General features: G+C 53.0%; 1 protein-coding gene across 1 annotated transcript; it reads left to right on the top strand.

The window, feature by feature from the left end:
* The first annotated feature begins 539 nt into the window (after positions 1–539).
* LOC140389430 (lymphotoxin-beta-like) lies at positions 540–19,920 on the top strand. The gene is made up of 4 exons (XM_072473573.1): positions 540–1,124; positions 15,932–15,968; positions 17,458–17,514; positions 19,476–19,920. Exons 1-4 carry the CDS (start codon positions 972–974, stop codon positions 19,910–19,912), a joined length of 684 nt encoding a protein of 227 aa, XP_072329674.1. The 5' UTR covers positions 540–971; the 3' UTR covers positions 19,913–19,920.
* Positions 19,921–21,135: the final 1,215 nt, after the last annotated feature.

Here is a 21,135-nt window from a genome sequence, read left to right as displayed (position 1 = left end):
TGCAGTGTGAGACTTACAAATTCAATCACATGGCCAACTTGCTACCACGTGCCGCCGGACCCTGTCCCGCTTTTCACATCTAAACCGATATCCACCCTGGCCCGTCGCACAACGAAAGGTGGCTGTCCTTTGAGCGACTTGGAATGACTTTATTCCTTTTCAAACTGACAGGCGCACCTTGTTGATGTTGAGAAAAGGCAACTGGAGTGGGGGAGGGGGTGCGCATGGAGTGGTGGGGGGTGGGGGGGGGGGTGGGCACAGAGTCTTCCTGTGGGGGGGGGGGGGGGGTGAGGGGAGGGTTAAAGAGGGAGGGTTGTGGAAGAGCTGGCTGGGAGGGGAAGGAAAGTGGACAGGGGGAAGGGAGGTAATAAAAATGTTGCTTCACTGCTAATTGAAACGAAGCTTGCTGATTTGCGTGTGGGATTAGTGGAAAGCCCAGTGGGCGGGGTGTTCAGTAATAGTGAAATGAAAAAAAAACAGCTGAGAGAGAGAGGAGTTCCAAAGTGTTTGTCACTCCCCGAGCTGTGTCAGCACACTGTCAGCACAGCTGAGAGAGAGAAGTTACACTGTGTGGAGGGCTCTCACACACCAGCGTCACAGTGTCTGACAGAGAAGTTACACTGTGTGGAGGACTCTCACACACCAGAGTCACAGTGTCTGACAGAGAAGTTACACTGTGTGGAGGACTCTCACACACCAGAGTCACAGTGTCTGACAGAGAAGTTACACTGTGTGGAGGACTCTCACACACCAGCGTCACAGTGTCTGACAGAGAAGTTACAGTGTCTAGGGCTCTCACACACCAGTGTCACAGTGTCTGACAGAGAAGTTACACTGTGTGGAGGACTCTCACACACCAGTGTCACATTGACCCGAGAGAGGACCTCGCCAGCATCAAAGTGACCCTGAGAGGACTGAGGAAGTGTGAAGTGCCCACAGGCGTCACAAAGGCAAGCCAGGAACACGGGAGAATGCCCCGCTCGGAGAGGGGAGTGGAAGGCGGCAGCTCCAGCCTGGCGGCTGTACTCTGCACCGTGCTCCTTACCCTGGCACTGTCCGTGCCCACCACTGCCCTGCTGGTCATCTACTTCCGATGTGGGGGCCAGCCGAGCCTCCCGGTCCAGGTCAGTGCATGGAGAGAGGGGAAATCTGTATTGTAGTGGGCTTAACGTCTAAAGGGGGCGGTGAATTGAAGGGAGGGTGGAAAGGGGGCATATTGGGGCAAGAGATAAATTCTGGTCGCAAAGAGTAACAGAAAGTGGCTGATTACTTAACCGTCTCCTTTCGACCAGTCATTAGGCTGGCAAGCCTGATTCAGTCAGTGACACTCTGACCTCTGGGCATGGGTCTCTGTCCGCACTTCAGTGCCGGACTGAGGGAGTGCTGCACTGTCAGCAGTCCAGCATTTCGAATGAGACGTTAAGCAGAGGCCCACCACCTCCAAACTGCCCGCCCTCGTGGGCGACCACTCAGACAGGTGAGCCGGTCCTTTATCGTGCCCCGACACCCCACCCCGAACGGTCTTTGTGAGATCTTGCTGTGCGCAAATTGGCTGCTGCATTTCCCGAACATCAGTGGCCAAGGCGTGTCCCACCGCGTAAGGACTGCTGCATCAGCTGCACATCCTCTGGTCGAGAAAGGTGCTATTTGAATGCGGGTCTCTCCACTTTCTTTGAAGAAAGGTTGTGTTAATATCGGAGCCATGGGAGCTTTTCCTGTTAAAAATGGCCACTTCTCTCTCTCTCTCTCTGTCTCTCTCCGTGTCTCGCACGCGCCAGTGCAGGTAGAATCCCACAGGGAATAGGTCACGTGGAAGGAGGGTGCAGCGTGGGGAGGACGAGGTTGGAGTGCAGACAGGGACGTGCAGCTCAGGCCGCAATCAGATCAGTCACAATCTCATCGGATGCCAGCCGCTGGGTGGATGGGCTGAATGGTCCATGCCTGCTGCTAATTCCTCATTCTTGGAATCTTGTTGTCCCCGTCCTGTGAGTGGAACTGAGGTAATTCCTTAATTTAGAAGGAGGGAAGATTCGAGAGGGAGAATCCATTGGTGGTAAGGGGGGGGGAGGCCCGGGGAGGGGGCAGGGAGGGGGGGTGTAGCATTCCCTGCCTCTCCACCCCACCAGAAGGCTCAGCATCCCCAAAACGGGGTGAACACAATGTCAGCTGGCAATGGGTAGATTCACCCAGTCGAAAAGCTGGCTGCCAAGCTGCTCACTCCACGCCCAGGACGGCCACACGGTCAGCGGGACCCTCACACGGCACTGTTCCCCGGCCTCACCAACCACCCCCTCCCCTCCTTTCTTGATCGAATTACCTTCTGGTTCCCGACCATCCTGCCAGTTACTGCCGACGGTGGGTTTTCGACCGGCCTTGTTTTAGCACAGTGGTTAGCACCGTTGCTTCACAGCTCCAGGGTCCCAGGTTCGATTCCCGGCTTGGGGGTCACTGCCTGTGCGGAGTCTGCACGTCCTCCCTGTGTCTGCCTGGGTTTCCTCCGGGTGCTGCGGTTTCCTCCCACAAATCCCGAAAGACGTGCTGTTCGGTAAACTGGACATTCTGAATTCTCCCTCTGTGTACCCGAACAGGTGCCGGAGTGTGGCGACTAGGGGATTTTCACAGTAACTTCATGACAATGTAAGCCTACTTGTGACAGTAATAAAGATTATTAAAAAATTCATTTCCAGGATGAGGGTGTCGCTGGGCCGACCAGCATTTACTGACCATCCCTAATTGCCCCTTGACAAGGTGGTGCTGAGCTGCCATCTTGAAGCCGCTGCAGTCCCTGAGGTGTAGGTACACCCGCCGTGCTGTTAGGGAGAGAGTCCCTTGTGAAACCTCCTCTGAACCTTCTCCGTTCCAAAGATCGCTGGATTCCTCCAACTTCGCTTCACTGATCATAGCATTTACATGTAATGACCCTCTTCCTGATGACCCTCTTCCCCAATAACATTCCGCTCAATCCCCTCCGCACTCTCTCTGAGGCCTCAACGTTCTATTTCATTTGCATTCTTTGCTTCTCTTTATCAAAGCGAAGGATCCTGTCTTCCTTTCTCTGCAACATTTTTCTTCACTTGCAATTCAAAGTCACCCACGACAATCCACAAGCTCTGTCTTATCCTGCCGCCCTTTCAAACCGCGATGTTTGGCTTCAGCGTAAACTGAGTCGCCTCCGTTAGCCACCCCCGCCGTTCCCCTGGACTGAGCTGGCCCCGGCGCTGGGCTCAGAATGAAACCGAATCCCCGGTAAACCACAGCCGCTGCTGCGTGGGGCCGGCCTCCCTGTCCTGTAGCTGAGGCACGCTGGAGCACGGAACAGAAATCACAGACGGCAACGTCTGATTTCTGAATCGCCGCTCCGGTGGGGGCGGCCCCTCGTCAACGGGGCTGAGCATAAACGGAGCAGTGCTCGCATCAGCAGGAGGGCCCAGCAGGTTAAACATTGTGACACTCACGAGGAAGGTCACCCTGTAGTTTGTGAACATAAGAACTAGGAGCAGGATTGGGCCGTTCAGTCCCTCGATCCCGCTCCACCATTCATTATGCTCACGGCTGACCCCATCCTGGCCTCAACTCCACTGTCCTGCCCGTTCTCCATAGCCCATTACAAATGAAAAATCTGTCTAACTCTTCCTTAAATGTATTCACAGTCCCAGCATCACCGCACTCTGGGGTAGTGAATTCCACAGATTGACAACCCTTTGGGAGAAGTAGTTTCTCCTCATCTCTGTTTTAAATCTGCTACCCCTTTATCCTAATAGTACGGGTCTAGATTCTCCGATTTGGAGACCATGTCCTGACACTGGACCTTTTACGATGGCACAATCAGGGCAAAGCGGCCACCCATCTCCGATAGGCCGGGGGCCAGCATGAAGGCAGCGTAGAGCACCCCCTGCCTGCGGTTGGGCCCTCCCCCGACTGTGATGCCGCTGGACTAAGTCCGCAGCAGCCACGCCAAGTTCACGACCAAAAAATAGCACACGCGACCGACACTGTCGGGAACTCGGCCCGTGCCGACGCATCGGGAGGTGGGCCTCAGGTAACGTCCCGAGGCCGTCGATACGGTGTGCGGCGTATTCTTAGAGTACGCCGCTTTGCTGGGGCGGGGCATCGCGAAAGCGGCGCTGCCCCCAGATTTGGTCGCAAACGGGTATTCTCCGGCCGATCGCTGAACGCAATTTCGGTTTCGGAGACCGGAGGAATCCCCCCCCCCCATGGTCTCGCGTTCTGGATTGTCCCACGAGATGAAACGTCCACTCAATGTCTACCCTGTCCATCCCCTTCAGGAATGTGCGTTCTCTCCCATGTGATTGTCAGGATTCCCACCCCTGGCATCAAGGTACGTCACACACAGCGGGTGGAATAGATAGCGACTCTGTGTGATAAGGCGATCCCAATGAAAATTACTCAGTAGCCACTTTACACCTCACCCTTACTAAACTACAGCACAAAGCCACAATATAACCCACTGCACTGTAGAAATTATTGTTGGTTCCCTTCTGCCAAGTCGCTAAGACATATAAGCATGTTCATGGTTGGCCGCGCGTTGCTGAGGTTCCAGCAATGCCTCATGAAGAACTACCACTGAGGTAGAATATGTAAACCATTGCAGTGCCTTGGGCAGCTTACTGTGTCGTTCTGCCGTCGACACATCTCGTGGGCAGAGAGAAACCAGCAGCCCGCTTCCAGCCAAGGCTCAATTTTAAAGTTTTCATCTTTGTTTTCAAAGTGACTCCCTCCCTCTCTTCCAGCCCTCAGCCCTCCGAGGCCTCTGCGGACCTCCAATCCTGACCTTGACCAATCCCCATCGTTTCACCATCAGTGGCTGTGCCTGCAGGTGTCAGGGCGCGAGACTGCGGAATCCCCTCCCTGTAACCTCTCAGCCTCCTGAGCTCCCGTTCCTCATGGAAGCTGGTCGCCTGGTCCAGCACCGCCTTACGTGGCTTGGCTTTTTAAACTGTTGCTTCGTTAGTTGCCATTGAACGTAGAACATACAGTGCGGAAGAAGGCCAATCGGCCCATCGAGTCAGCACCGACCCACTTACGCCATTACGTCCATCCTATCCCTGTAACCCAATAACCCCTCCTAACATTTTTTGGTCTCTAAGGGCAATTGATCATGGCCAATCCACCTAACCTGCACCTCATTGGACTGTAGGAGGAAACCGGAGCACCCGGAGGAAACCCACGCACACACGGGGAGAATGTACAGACTCCGCACAGACAGTTGTCGTGTTGGGTGCTCTGCTACACAGACGAACCAACACGGTTGCGGAAGTTACAACTCAGTTTTATTACTAACAGTATTAACATTTGTAAACTGGTTACTGTGGTTCGTTCATTACCCTCTAACCTGTGGACCTAGCCCTAACACTATCTTGGAGAGGCACTCAGCACATGGTGAATGTCTGAGTGGCTTGCTGTGAGCTCTGTGCCCTGAGCTGTCTCCTGCTGGAATGAATCGGAAGTGTCGTGTTCCCCGTTTTATAGTGTGTCTGCTTTTGCTTGTGATTGGCTGTGATGTTGCGTGTGTGTTGATTGGTCCGTTGATCTGTCCATCAGTGTGTATGTGTGTTTGCACCATGATGTTTACCTGAATATCATGACAGCAGTGACCCAGCGGGGAATCGAACCTGGGACCCTGGCGCTGTGAAGCAACTGTGCTAACCACTTGTGCTACCCTGCTGCCCTCGGGGAGATGTCGGTGAATCACATTCTGGAAACGCTGCAGTCCGTTTGTTGTTGAACATGCTCCCTCCCAATGCCCTGGGATATTCCAGGGGAGGGAATGGTGTCGTGGCATTGTCGCTGGACGAGTAATCCAGAGACTGAGGATAAGGCGTGAGAGACCTGGGTTCGATTCCCACCACTGCGCATGGCGGAAATTTGAATTCAATGAAAAATAACATCTGGAATTAAAAGTCTAATGATGGCCATGAAATCATTGCCGATTGCTGTAAAGAAAAAACATCTGGTTCACTAATGCCCCTTTAGGGAAGGAAATCTGCCATCCTTACCTGGTCTGGCCTACATGTGACTTCAGACCCACAGTCAGGTGGTTGACTCTGAAATGGTCAAAGCAATTATTCCTAGAATTAGGAATTAGGGATAGAATGAATGTCACTCACTGCGATGAAGTTGCTACATAAATACAACTTGCTGATTGTTGCTACAGTTGTGCGTCATCTGATGAAGGGGGCAGCTTGATGGGCCGAATGGCCTTATCGTGCTCCAAGCTCTCACCTCAGACGAGGCTGCCGCAGTCGTGCCTCAATCTTAGTTGGAATTCTCCGGCCGTTGGGATCCACTTTTCCCGCCGGCAAAAAGGGTCCGCCTGGGGTGGTTCCAATGGGAAATCCCATTGACAAGCGGTGGGAAGAGAGAATCCCGCCGCCAGCGAACGGCACGCGGCCGAGAAACACGCGGATGGGGGAACGGGAGAACCCAGCCCCTGAACTTAGGCTTGATCACATCAGGTTACCGACGAACGTACGGACCGGGCTTGTTTTCACTGGAGTTTACAAGAGTGAGGCATGACTTGATTGAAGTATAGAAGATCCTGAGCCATCTTGACAAGATGGGCTTTGAGAGGATGTTTCCACTTGAGGGCGAGTCAAAACGAGGGCGCACTGTTTTAAATTAGGGGTCACCCTTTTAAGGCAGAGATGAGGAGAATTTGTTCTCTCAGAGGGCTGAGCGACTTTGGAACCCTCTGCTTCAGAAGCGGTGGAGGGAGTGCTCACTGAATATTCTTAAGGCGGCGGTAGATCGATTCTTGTTCGGCAAAGCGGTTAAAGGTTATCGGGGGTAGATGGGGATGTGGAGCTCAACACAAACAGATCAGCCATCTTACTGAATGGGGTAGGGATCTCGAGGGCCTGAGTGGCCTTCTGCTGCTCCTATTTCATCCATTCGTACATTAGGTTGCGCTGCTGGATCTCATTCAGTCTTTTAATGCTCTCCTTCCCAATGCAGCCACAGCTACACGAGGGCATAGTGTTATAGGGCTCCTCACCTGGTAAAAACATTCCGAGGGTCTTCCCAGGTGGGCCTCTTAAACTTTGAAGGTGGTGCAAAGTGATCCTCTGACATTACGTGCTGGAGGAACCACTGCGGGCCGGGACTCGATCTTTCATCTTTCGTCTGCTGAGATGGAGGGGAAGTCCCCCCTCCATCGCGAACAAAGTCAGGGTTTCCCAGCATGCTCTGTGGCTGTTGCTGAACGGCAGGAGCATGGGATGGTCAGGGGATTTGGCAATGTGGCTGGGGTTGAGTGTCAGCACCGGGGGCCTGAGTCAGTAGGCCCACACCCTCAGTGTCGTACTAAAGGAGTGTTGCCATGTCAGGCGTGCTGTCATTTGAATTGGGCATCAAAACCGAGGCCTCGTTTTGTGGGATCTTGCTGTGCATAAACGGGTTGCCCTGTACCCCGCGGGACAACACTGACTACACTCTGGAAATGCTGCCATTGGGAGACAGGGCGTTTGGGGTGTCCTGACATTGTGAAAGGTGCTGGACAATGTTTTGGATCGTTTTCAACAGTGCAGTTTGAGCTGAATGACACGAGAGTCGCCTTTGTCCCTGAGGGCGATAGGCTGCTCGCCACCTTTTTTTTGAGAGAGAGCATGAGGTGATTGAACATGAGGCTCACCCCACCTCAGGCGAGGGTTGAGAAGGCGACGCCTTCATGAATAACCTCAGCCGGTGTGGGAATTGAACCCGCACTGTTGGAGTCGCTTCACATCACGGACCCGCTGTCCAGCCAGCCGAGGTAAACTGGCCCCTCCCCCAAACGAAACTCTGACCCAAGCCCAGTGAGCGGCCAGGCAATTCACCGCGGGTATCAAGCACCCGCTCTCGGGTGGGCATCGCTTTCCCTGAGGGTAACCCCCTTTGCTTTACTCTCGATATCCACATCCCAAATGGTCAGGATGTACGGGACGTACGGGTGGGTCGGTGCCCACATTTCTGCGACAGTTAAACACGAGGCGGTGACGGTGAACCCTGATGACCAGCGGGCCCGGGTTTGCAAGGTGTTCAGAAACCCAACATCACGCAGCCCATGCACCGCCCGCCCCCCGCCCCCCCCCCCCCCCCCCCACTGACCCGAATATCAGACCTCGAGCGTTGGACAGGTGGAGACTTCCTGCTCACTGTCTGTTGTTGGGTTTCCATCTCTCACTTGTACTTTGTGACCTACATTTCTGGGCCCTGGCCAATTTTGTTTACTTGTTCGAAGACACGTCAACAAGGCAGGTTTGTGGTTTTTCCGGTGAATGTTCTACTGTAACATAATCCTGCCACAAGTTCCGTTCTCAGTTAACACAACCCGAAATGGCTGCCACTGATTCCGTGGTCAGAAAAAGCCTTCCAGGCAGCCATGGGCAACACGGGGACACAGCACCTCATCCTATTGTCCTTTCCCCCTCTGGGACTGGGTGGGACAGTGGGTCAGACACTGTCCTTTCCCCCTCTGGGACTGGGTGGGACAGTGGGTCAGACACTGTCCTTTCCACCTCTGGGACTGGGTGGGACAGTGGGTCAGACACTGTCCTTTCCCCCTCTGGGACTGGGTGGGACAGTGGGTCAGACACTGTCCTTTCCCCCTCTGGGACTGGGTGGGACAGTGGGTCAGACACTGTCCTTTCCCCCACTGGGACTGGGTGGGACAGTGGGTCAGACACAGTCCTTTCCCGTCTGGGACTGGGTGGGACAGTGGGTCAGACACTGTCTTTTCCCACTCTGGGACTGGGTGGGACAGTGGGTCAGACACAGTCCTTTCCCGTCTGGGACTGGGTGGGACAGTGGGTCAGACACTGTCCTTTCCCCCTCTGGGACTGGGTGGGACAGTGGGTCAGACACTGTCCTTTCCCCCTCTGGGACTGGGTGGGACAGTGGGTCAGACACTGTCCTTTCCCCCTCTGGGACTGGGTGGGACAGTGGGTCAGACACTGTCCTTTCCCACTCTGGGACTGGGTGGGACAGTGGGTCAGACACTGTCCTTTCCCCCTCTGGGACTGGGTGGGACAGTGGGTCAGACACTGTCCTTTCCCCCTCTGGGACTGAGTGGGATAGTGAGTCAGACACTGTCCTTTCCCCCTCTGAGACAGGGTGGGACAGTGGGTCAGAGACTGTCCTTTCCCCCATGGGACTGGGTGGGACAGTGGGTCAGACACTATCCTTTACCCCTCTGGGACTGGGTGGGACAGTGGGTCAGAGACTGTCCTTTCCCCCTCTGGGACTGGGTGGGACAGTGGGTCAGAGACTGTCCTTTCCCCCATGGGACTGGGTGGGACAGTGGGTCAGACACTATCCTTTACCCCTCTGGGACTGGGTGGGACAGTGGGTCAGACACTGTCCTTTCCCCCTCTGGGACTGGGTGGGACAGTGGGTCAGAGACTGTCCTTTCCCCCATGGGACTGGGTGGGACAGTGGGTCAGACACTATCCTTTACCCCTCTGGGACTGGGTGGGACAGTGGGTCAGACACTCTCCTTTCCCCCTCTGGGATTGGGTGGGACAGTGGGTCAGACACTGTCCTTTCCCCCTCTGGGACAGGGTGGGTCAGTCGGTCAGGCACTGTCCTTTCCCCCTCTGGGACTGGGTGGGACAGTGAGTCAGACAGTGTCCTCTCCCCCTCTGGGACTGGGTGGGACAGTGGGTCAGACACTGTCCTTTCCCCCTCTGGGACTGGGTGGGATAGTGGGTCAGACACTGTCCTTTCCCCCTCTGGGACTGGGTGGGACAGTGGGTCAGACACTGTCCTTTCCCCCTCTGGGACTGGGTGGGACAGTGGGTCAGACACTGTCCTTTCCCCCTCTGAGACTGGGTGGGGCAGTGGGTCAGACACTGTCCTTTCCCCCTCTGGGACTGGGTGGGACAGTGGGTCAGACGCTGTCCTTTCCCCCTCTGGGGCTGGGTGGGACAGTGGGTCAGACACTGTCCTTTCCCCCTCTGGGGCTGGGTGGGACAGTGCGTCAGACGCTGTCCTTTCCCCCTCTGGGGCTGGGTGGGACAGTGCGTCAGACGCTGTCCTTTCCCTCTCTGGGACTGGGTGGGACAGTGGGTCAGACACTGTCCTTTCCCCCTCTGGGACTGGGTGGGACAGTGGGTCAGACACTGTCCTTTCCCCCTCTGGGGCAGGGTGGGACAGTGGGTCAGACACTTTCCTTTCCCCCTCTGGGACTGGGTGGGACATTGGGTCAGACACTGTCCTTTCCCCCTCTGGGACTGGGTGGGACAGTGGGTCAGACACTTTCCTTTCCCCCTCTGGGACTGGGTGGGACATTGGGTCAGACACTGTCCTTTCCCCCTCTGGGGCAGGGTGGGACAGTGGGTCAGACACTTTCCTTTCCCCCTCTGGGACTGGGCGGGACAGTGGGTCAGACACTGTCCTTTCCCCCTCTGGGACTGGGTGGGACAGTGGGTCAGACACTGTCCTTTCCCCCTCTGGGACTGGTTGGGACAGTGGGTCAGACTCTGTCCTTTCCCCCTCTGGGACTGGGTGGGACAGTGGTTCAGACACTGTCTTTTCCCCCTCGGGGACTGGGTGGGACAGTGGGTCAGACACTGTCCTTTCCCCCTCTGGGACTGTGTGGGACGGTGGGTCAGACACTGTCCTTTCCCCCTCTGGGACTGTGTGGGACAGTGGGTCAGACACTGTCCTTTCCCCCTCTGGGACTGGGTGGGACAGTGGGTCTGACACTGTCCTTTCTCTCTCTGGGACTGGGTGGGACAGTGGGTCAGACAATGTCCTTTCCCCCTCTGGGACAGGGTGGGACAGTGGGTCAGACACTGTCCTTTCCCCTCTGGGACTGGGTGGGACAGTGGGTCAGACACTGTCCTTTCCCCCTCTGGGACTGGGTGGGACAGTGGGTCTGAGACTGGGTGGGACAGTGGATCAGTCACTGTCATGGTGACGGGAGGAGGCCTGTTGCTTGAGCCCTGTCCTGTAGCTCACTCCTGGTGTGTGTGTCTATATATACCTCACTTATTGTTTTTGCTCCATGTCCTTTTTCCCATCATCCAACAGAAGCTCAAATGTCATCCAGTATCCACAGAAATTCTGGAATACAATCCTTCTGGAATGGACTGCCTGCAATTTCTAACTCCTGTTCCAGGATTCCCCCACCAGAGGGAATTGTCTCTTCCTGATCTACCAAGTTGATTCTCTTGTTTCTGTTGATTGGAGATTCTAGAACAAGGAGGCATCGTCTAAAAATTAGGCTCCAGCGTTCAGGAGAGATAGAACATAGAACACAGAACATTACAGCGCAGTACAGGCCCTTCGGCCCTCGATGTTGCGCCGACTTGTGAGACCAATCTAAAGTCCATCTACACTATTCCCTTATCGTCCATATGTCTATCCAATGACAATTTTAATGCCCTTAGTGTTGGCGAGTCCACCACTGTTGCAGGCAGGGCATTCCACACCCTTACTACTCTCTGAGTAAAGAACCTACCTCTGACATCTGCCCTATATCTATCTCCCCTCAATTTAAAGCTATGTCCCCTCGTGATATTGGCAAGAACGTCTTCCCTGAGAGGGTGGTAGAGGTCTGGGACTCTCCCCCACTAACAGGGGTTGATGCTAGACCAGTTGTTAATTTTAAATCTGAGATAGAATTTTGTTTAGCAAAGTTATTAAGGTGCGTGGGCTGGTACTCGGGGTTTAGCCACAGATCAGCCATGATCTCATTGAATGGTGGGGTAGGATCGAGGGGCCGAATGGCCTACTCCTGTTCCTATGTTCCGAACCGATCTCTGCCAATTCCTTGTGTTATGGGACAGGCCTGAACGGGAGTGACCTGGAGCCGTTGGCAAGGAAACCCTTTGGACGCTGAAGAAGCGGTGAGGTAACAATCCTTTTCTTTGATCCATTGTCCTCGGGGAATGTGGGACACCCAGCCCTTCTGGAAGTTCCCAGTAACACACGTTCAGGCAAGTCCATTCCCCCAGCCAGGGCCCGTCACGATCGTTCCGGCCCAGCGAGCAAAGTGACTGAAAGTGCAGAACAACCCAGTCAGTGACTCAATGGCAGCCCTTTCAAATCACAAAGCGGCTCGACAGGTTAGAGGTAGGGGAGTTTTCCCCAGCTGTGCAGGAGGCAATTTAAGTAGAGGGATTAAATATGATGCAGTCTCTATTGAATCCAATTGAAAATTCCACGGAAGTCACAATATGAGGTATTCATGAGGGAATGAATTGATTTTCCCCAGGAAATGGTGCGAGCGTGGGACTCACCATCACGAGGAGTGGTTGAGGTAACTACCAAGAGGAAGCTGGATGAACACACCAGGGGGAATGTTTATCGAGTGCGATGAGGAGGGCTGGGAGGGTGCTGGTGTGACACCTGGACACCAGCTTGGGGAAGGTTGGGCCAAATTGTTTCTGGGCCCATTCCAACAGTGGATCCTCGCTGGAAGGTGGTGGCATAGTGGTAACACTGGGCCCGTCATCCCGATGTCCTGGCTATCCCTGGGGGGCGGTCACGGGTTCAAGTCCTAAAAATCTGGAAGCGGTAATCACGGCCGTGAAACTCTCAGCAATGGTCGTGAAAATCCATCTGGTTCACTGTTGTCCTTTAGGGAAGGAAATCTGCCATCCCTACCCGGTCTGGCCTACAGGTGACTCCAGACCCACAGCGATGTGGTTGACCCTTAACCCCTCAGAAATGGCCACGCACATCACTCAGTTCGAGGGGCAATTTGGGATGGGAAACAAATCCTGGGCCAGTCGGCGATGCCCAATTCGTGTGACTAAAACAAATCTCTAAATTACTTCTCAGGGGTGTTTATATCAGGCAAGGAGCCGCACGAGACATTTCCGGGGCAAAACCCCAAAACACGGGCCAGATTGGCTGACCTGCCTGTGGTGGGTTTCTCGGTCTCCGGAAGCAGCTCCCCCTTTAGGCCGCTCCGAGATCCACTGGTCCCACCGCTGTCAATGGGGTTTCCCATTGTATCCACCCCTTCGTCGCCGGGAACTCCGGACGGGGCGCGCCGTCAGCGGGGCTAGTAGATCCCCCTGGTGTGAACAGACGGAAGATCATGCCCCATGTCGACACACAGAGTGTATTGAAAGTTTGGAACACTATTCCACAAACAGCAATTTGAGGCTGGCTCAGCCACCCCCCATTGAAATATAGAACAGGTTGGAGGGGCCAAATGTTCCTACTCCTGGGGTAGTAAAGGTTCAAGGGATCCCTGAATATCCCAGGAACATAAGCAAACAATGCTATGAATACACGCAAGGTCCTGTTGTCAGCTCCAATGGGAAAAGGGTCGGAGTGGCTCTTCCCAAAACCGATTCTCAATTTTGGGACAAGGTATTCGTCTTTTTCATCTCTTTCACCCTCTCCATCTTCTTTTTTTTTCTCCAACTAAGGGGCAGTTTAGCGTGGCCAATCCACCTCCCTTGCACATCTTTGGGTTGCGGGGGGTGAGACCCACACAGACACAGGGGGAATGTGCAAACTCCACACGGACAGTGACCCAGGTCCTTGGCGCCATGAGGCACCAGTGCTAGCCACTGCGCCGCCTGCCGTCCCCGTCTTCACTCGCTTCAACAACCCGGCGTTGCCACGTGTTTCCGGCCAATGGAGTGTTTTTGAATTTAGGGTCGATGTGGTCGTATAGGAAATCCTGACCCTGAAAATGTCAACCAAGCTCTGTGGGAAGGCAAGCACGCCTCTGAGGCGGAAAGGTTGTAAGCTCGAGTCCCACTCCAGCGACCGGAAGGTGGTGAAATTTGAATTCAATAAAAATCTTGAATTAAAAGTCTAAAAATGACCATGAAACCATTGTTGATTGTTGTAAAAACCCCTCTGATTCACTCATGGCCTTTCAGGAAGGAAGTATGGCCTACCCGTGACTCCAGGCCCACGGTAATGTGGCTGGCTCTAAACTGCCCTCTGAAATGACCCTCGTGAGTCACTTATTTCAAGGTCAATTAGGGCTGGACAACAAATGCAGCGACGGCCACACAGCTCTCCAGCTGAACCCCTGCTCCTCCCCGCTTGCCGTCTCTCTCTCTCCCGAGCCCTCACTGTGCACCAGGGAGAGAGGCAGGCCGACGAACGACAGGGAAGGGAGCAGGGCGAGAGAGGCGGCATGGTTCCTGGGAGGTCAACGGAACAGCGGGTGAGATAGGTGGCGGGTGGTCGGCCTGAGGGAGGGAAGGGGGGGGTGGGCGCAGTGGGGGAGCAGGAGAGGCAGCGAGGTGAAATGCAGCGTGTTCGGAAGAGGTTGCAAGTTAAGCAGAAGATTTTCAAACTGAAGGTCAGGACAGTCAAGAGGTTTTCACTGTAGAAAGTGGACGTTGGGAAGTAACCCAGAAACAGTCCTCGCTTTCTGATCGGACAGTGATTTTCATTTAACATATATGGGGTTTCACAATTGATTTTTGCAGGAAAACATTAGGGATGCTGAATGAGAGACAGATGTTTTAAAAGTTTTTCAATTTAGAAGCAAGTGGCTGAGCGAGTAGTGGACTTTATTCAGGAGTGGTAGGAGTGAGCAGTGGGCATTAGTCAGTAGTGATAGTAGTGAGAGGTGGGTTAGTCAGGAGTGGTAGTAGTGAGCAGTGAACATTAGAAAGGAGTGGTAGGAGTGAGCAATGGAAATTAATCAGGAGTGGTACTGAGTAGTGGGCATTAGTCAGGAATGGCAGTAGTGAGAAGTGGATGTTCATCAGGAGTGATAGTAGTGAGTAGTGGGCATTAGTCAGGAGTGGCAGTAGCGAGAAGTGGGTTAGTCCGGAGTGGTAGAAGTGAGAAGAGAATGTTTGTCAGGTATAGTGAGCAGTGTACATTAGTCAGGAGTGGTCGTAGTGAGCAGTGGACATTAGTCAGGAATGGCAGTAGTGAGCAGTGTACATTAGTCAGAAGTGGCAGTGAGTAGTGGATGTTAGCCAGGTCTGGCAGTAGTGAGCAGTGGACATTAGTCAGGAGTGGCAGTAGTGAGTAGTGGATGTTAGTCAGGAGTGGCAGTAGTGAGCAGTGGACTTTCGTGAGGAATGGCTGTAATGAGTAGTGGACATTAGTCAGGAGTGGCAATAGTGAGTAGTGGACATTATTCAGGAATGGCAGTAGTGAGTACTGGACATTAGTCAGGAGTAACAGTAGTGAGTAGTGGACTTTAGTCAGGAGTGGCAGAAGTGCATAGCGGACTTTAGTCAGGAGTGGTAATAGTGAGTAGTAGACCATGGCCAGGAGTGGGTAGTAGTGAGTAATGAACGTTAGTCTGGAGTGACTGTAGTGAGTAGTGGACATTAGTCAGGAATGGTAGTAGTGAGCAATGGATTTTAGTCAGGAATGGTAGTAGTGAGTCGTGGACATTAGTCAGGAGAGGCCTTAGTGAGTAGTGGACATTAGTCAGGGGTTGTAGTAGTGAGTAGTGGACATTAATCAGGAGAGGCTGTAGTGAGTAGTGGACATTAGTCAGGAGTGGCAGTAGTGAGTAGTGGGCATTAGTCAGGAGTGGCTGTAGTGAGTAGTGGGCGTTAGTCAGGAGTGGCAGTAGTGAGTAGTGGACATTAGTCAGGAGTGGCAGTAGTGAGTAGAGGACATTAGTCAGGAGTGGCAGTAGTGAGTAGTGGGCGTTAGTCAGGAGTGGCAGTAGTGAGTAGTGGACAGTAGTCAGGAGTGGCAGTAGTGAGTAGTGGGCGTTAGTCAGGAGTGGCAGTAGTGAGTAGTGGGCGTTAGTCAGGAGTGGCAGTAGTGAGTAGTGGACATTAGTCAGGAGTGGCAGTAGTGAGTAGTGGGCGTTAGTCAGGAGTGGCAGTAGTGAGTATCAGATTCTATTCAGGGGTGGTAGCAGACAATTCTGTTATGTATTTGTGTGAGGGAAGATCAGCATCTTATGGTAAATGTTGATTCATATATTTAAGTGAGAGGGAAAAAAAACATTAATTCTCTTTGTTTCAATCCACAGATTCCTCCCAATTCATCCACGATGAGAGAATATTTAGGTAGGTGCCTCAATCTCCTGAGTCAGGTTTCCACCCGGAGAGGGACCTATGACTTGTCTGGGTCACTTCCTTTCTTCAACTAGGTGCTGCTGATCGAGGTCGAAACCCTGAACACAAAATGAGACCAAAATGCTCGGCAATTGCTCCCTATGTTGGTTTGGGGCTGGTGCCAGGTGCTGAGACTGGCCACACCTTCCAAACCCTCTAAACCGAGTCAAATCTGGACGGTTGATAATTTAGCGAAGCAGTCGAGTTCTGTGACATTGGTGATTTGAGATGTTTATGATCATTAAGCGGGGTTAGATATGGGAAAGCTGTTTTCTCGAGAGTGGAGATTCAGGACCAAGAGGGCATCAGGTTAAAATCGGGGTTAGTCAACTCTGGGGGGTTTTGGGGGGTGGGGGGGGGGTGAGGAATTGCTTCTCCTCACAGAGGGCAGAAGTATCTGAAACTCTCTTCATCTTAAAGACTGTCACTTCCACCGGACAAATGAAACTTGCACGACTAAGATCGGTAGATGTCCCTATTGGGTATGGTCATATGGAGTAACGTCAGCTAAAGAGAGCGATGATAAAGATCAAGCGTCAGCTAATGGACTGGTACCACTTTCCCCGCTGTATCGGCCGTACCTCTGTCCAATTAGTCCTCAGCCCTGCTTCATCTCTCCACGGCCTTAGAATGTTTTTCCCTGCGCGCATTTGATCCAAATTCTCTTTGGAACGACCGCCTCCTGGTGGAGAATCTGGAGGGCGCTGAAAAGAAGGACAAGTTGTCCAAGCTTCCTGTGTGACACTCATCAGGACAAACTCAACCATTCCACATTTCAAACTATCCCCACAATTAATACTGCCTGAGAAGGGTGGCTTTGACAGGCTGGCAAGCGGACTCTGATTGGCCGAAGCTTTGCCCCGGCGAAAAGAAAGGGGGAGCTATTGGCTCCCCAAGCTCCCGGGGCAGTTTGGCGATCTGCAAACAAAAGTAATATGTTCAAGCCTTGTGCTTTGTTCGAATTACCCGGGGCTCCTTAACCTCCGCTGCTCTAAGGAGAATATGAACTGGTGCCGAATTGGTTAACAACTGCACCTAAGGACAGAAATGCAACGAGAGAAAGGCTATCTGGTTCATGAAAAATTGAACAGGAAAAAACACTCCTCTGCGGGTGACATGCACATTAAGTCTTCAATCATTTGTTATAATCATGAGCATAGGTGTGAACCTGTTTAAAAAACAACCTGCTCCTGTTAAGTTGCCCGGGGTGTTGTTTCAACATAGTGTTTAGCCTGTTGAAATTGGTTAATGTGTTTGTAAATGCTCCCTTAATATGGCATTTAACCTCTTTCAAATGATTGCCAATTATGCAATGCTGGTGCTGAATTGCGATGTGTCGATTTGCTGCTACTGACCACAGTTATCTGTAGTGGCATCTGTATGACTCCCTCATTAACCAGTAACACTCTGTGTCTGTGCCTGTGTGCTTATTCTGTTGCAGGGAGTGATGAACAACGGGAGGTGAGGGACAGCGAGAAGCCAGCAGCACATCTGATCGGTAATCGGAGCACATTTTTCAAGACTTCACAAAAGAGAAAGCTTTCACTTTCCCACTCGCTGGAACTCGGTTAGGAAAGCTGGCTCCCGAGCACAAACTAAATATAGAGGAAGGTTGAGAAATGTCGAGGGTGGGGAGTGGCAGGGTGAGAGCTCCCGTTTTTTAAGAGAGGTACTGAGTTAGCACTGGCCAGAAGGTTAGTGAGTGACACTGTCACGAGAATGTCACTTTAAGAAATAACAGACACACACACACAGGGAAGATCTCACATCCCACTGCCCTCGCAAAGTCTCACAACCGAGGCCTTTCCTGGTTTATTCAGCATTCTGATAGCTCCAGATCAAGTCTCGCCACATGTTAGCTGGGGACCACACAGGCACTTACAAACGGACACCCCCCCCCCTCCCTCAGGTCACTTGCCCGAACCCCCATGCACTTTGGCACAATCTCACGCCTCAATAAACCACTTGCCCTGGCATAATCGCTTCATCCCAAGACAAACGTCCTCAAATGTGGAGCCCACAGGAAGTGAGTGAGGGTGGGGCCCACAGGAAGTGGGTGAGGGTGGGGCCCACAGGAAGTGAGTGAGGATTACGGCCCACAGGAAGTGAGTGACGATTACGGCCCACAGGAAGTGAGTGAGGATTACGGCCCACAGGAAGTGAGTGAGGGTTACGGCCCACAGGAAGTGAGTGAGGATTACGGCCCACAGGAAGTGAGTGACGATTACGGCCCACAGGAAGTGAGTGAGGATTACGGCCCACAGGAAGTGAGTGAGGGTTACGGCCCACAGGAAGTGAGTGAGGATTACGGCTTACAGGAAGTCAGTGCGGATTGGGGCCTTGTTGTACCCTCAATAACGACGCTAGAGAGTAAAGCGGTAAAGAAGGCTTTAATAAGCTAAGAACTAGCCTAGTGCTGAGACGGGTGGTTACTGGGTGCTGCCTGCAAGGCGGCCCATTATATTCGACTTCCAGGTGGGTGGAGTCGTAGGGGGAGTCCCCCAGGGTTCCAAGCCCGGTCTTAAAGGGGACAACACCTTACATGATGATAAGGGTACAGTAATACAATAACCGTTCATCACAGGCCTACAGGAAGTCAGTGGGGATCGGGGTTCACAGGAAGTCAGTGGGGATTGGCGTCACAGGAAGTCAGTGGTGATTGGGGTCCGCAGGAAGTCAGTGGGCATTGGGGTCCACGGGAAGTCAGTGAGGATTGGGGCCCACAGGAAGTGAAGATTGGGGCTCCAGGAAGTCAGTGTAGATTGAGGATCACAGGAAGTGAGGAATGGGGCTCACGAAAAGTGAGGATTGGGCCCACAGGAAGTTAGTACAGAATTGGGCAGGCAGAATGTCAGTACAGAATGGGGGCCACAGGAAGCAAGGATTGCGGCCCACATGAGGTCAGTGCAGATTGGGGATCACAGGGTGAAGGTTGGAGCTCACAAGAAGTCAGTGTAGGTTGGCGATCACAGGAAGTGAGGATGGGGGCTCATAGGAAGTGAAGATTGGGGCCCACGGGAAGTCAGTGCGGATTGGGGCTCACAGGAAGTGAGGATTGAGGTTCATAGGAAGTGAGGCTGTGGCTTACAGAAAGTCAGTGCAGATTGGGACCACAAGAAGTGAAGAATGAGGCCTACAGGAAGTGAGGCTGGGGCTCACAGGAAGTCAGTGCAGGTTTGGGCCCAAAGGAAGCCAGTAGGGATCAAGGCTCACAGGAAGTGAGGATTGAGGCTGACAGGAAGTGAGGCTGTGGCTTACAGGAAGTCAGTGCAGATTGGGACCACAAGAAGTGAGGAATGAGGCCTACAGGAAGTGAGGCTGGGGCTCACAGGAAGTCAGTGCAGATTGGAACCCACAGGAAGTGAGGATTGGGGCCCACAGAAATTTTGGATTCATCTATTAAGGGTGTCGAGCAATTTCCCACTGATCTGATCTTGGTTTTTTTCTCCCCTCCCTTAGGAATCTATCACCATTCCCTGAAGGACGGTCCCAGCGCTGACTCTCACCGGACCCTGGAATGGGAGTCGGTCAGAGGGTTGGCCTTCACCAAGGACTCGGTCAGGTACCTGGGCCACTCGCTGGTCATCCCCACCCGCGGCCTGTACTACGTCTACTGCCAGGTGGGCTTCCGGGGCAGCGAGTGCAAGGACAAGCCGGTCACCCTCTACAACTGGGTCTTCCGCAAACACGACTCCTACCCCCAGCCCCTGCTGCTGCTGAGCGGCACCGAGACCGTGTGTGGCAGGAATCACAACCGCGGAACCTGGTACACCACCCTGGGCCAGGGAGCCGTGGTGGAACTCGAGAGGGATCACCATCTGTTTGTCAATGTCAGTAACCCACATCTGGTGGATTATGTGGATGGAAAGACATTCTTTGGTGTAATTAAGATCTGAACCCGCACTGGATGATGGGTTGGGGTGGGGGGGGGGGGGGGCGGGGGGGGGGGGCGGGTGCTGTTGGTTTGGATGGGGAGATCCGTAAGATAATACAAGGGTGATTTTATTTTTTTAACATAGTATCTATTTTGTTATAAGGACAGAAAATGCCGGAAGGCGACATTCATATATAGAGAGAGAGAGAAAGATGGCGTTCCAGGCCTGGGACCTTCCATCACAACTGGGAAAAGTTATTGATGGGTTTTGAGCAAGCGAAAAGGTGGCGAGCCGGGAAGAAGAAGGGAAGGGCTGTGATCGGGCGGAGGGCTGAAGAATGGGGAACGGGGCAAGTAAAGAACAAGAGAGGAGGCTAGAGGAGGTGTGAATGGCAGGATACTGAACGGCTGTCGCCCAGAAGCAAAGTAAGTGAGAGAGAACCAAGTGATAGAGAGAGAAAAAAAAACACAGCCAAGAGAAATGGAGGCAGAGGTTCCAGCCTAAAACTGCCGAGCACAATGCTGAGCATCAGAAGGCTGCGTAGTGTCCAATTGAAGAGTGAGGTGTTGTTCAAATTGATCGTGGACAATCCACCGAACCTGTGGACTTGTGGGAGGAAACCAGAGCCCCCGAAGAAAACGCACGCAGACACGGTGAGAAAGTGCAAACTCTACGCAGACAGTCACCCGAGGCTGGAATCGAACCTGGGCCTCTGGCACTGTGAAGCAACAGAGCTGACCACCGTGCCCCTCCATAATGTTTCAGGCGCAACAAGAAACAAGCTTGTTCGTCTGGCGTCCCATTGGATTTTGTTGTTCTTGCATGTTTTCTATTGAAAGGAATCTGTCCACTCTGAGGTCTGGCCCACGTCCTCAGGATTAACGTCCACTGTGTCTCGAGGGCACCAGTCATAAATCGCGTTAAATATTGAAAGACGTTCGCAGGAGTCGGACCTTTAACACTCTGGCCACAAATGACCATGAAACAAATGGAAATTTAATTTTTTGTGCTGAAACGCGAAACATCCGTGGAGTTTTACTCACCTCACCCACTAAGCGGGAAGCCCACAGGAACAAGGTGAATGTAATCAGATACTGAGTCCTTTAATGTTCTTTGCTGTCTTCAATGGGGCAGAGAATAAAACCAGTGGCTCACCTTATCCTGTCCGTTTCCCAATGGGATTAGCAAGTGAAAATTGCCTCCAGTTTGAGTTTGATACTGTTCTCAGATGTTTATTTGTCGCA

The sequence above is a fragment of the Scyliorhinus torazame genome, chromosome 14, assembly GCF_047496885.1.
Source record: "Scyliorhinus torazame isolate Kashiwa2021f chromosome 14, sScyTor2.1, whole genome shotgun sequence".
In the NCBI taxonomy this organism is placed as follows: Eukaryota; Metazoa; Chordata; class Chondrichthyes; order Carcharhiniformes; family Scyliorhinidae; genus Scyliorhinus; species Scyliorhinus torazame.
The sequence above is the reverse complement of the archived record's forward strand: the minus strand, read 5'-3'. Positions and strand labels throughout refer to the sequence as shown.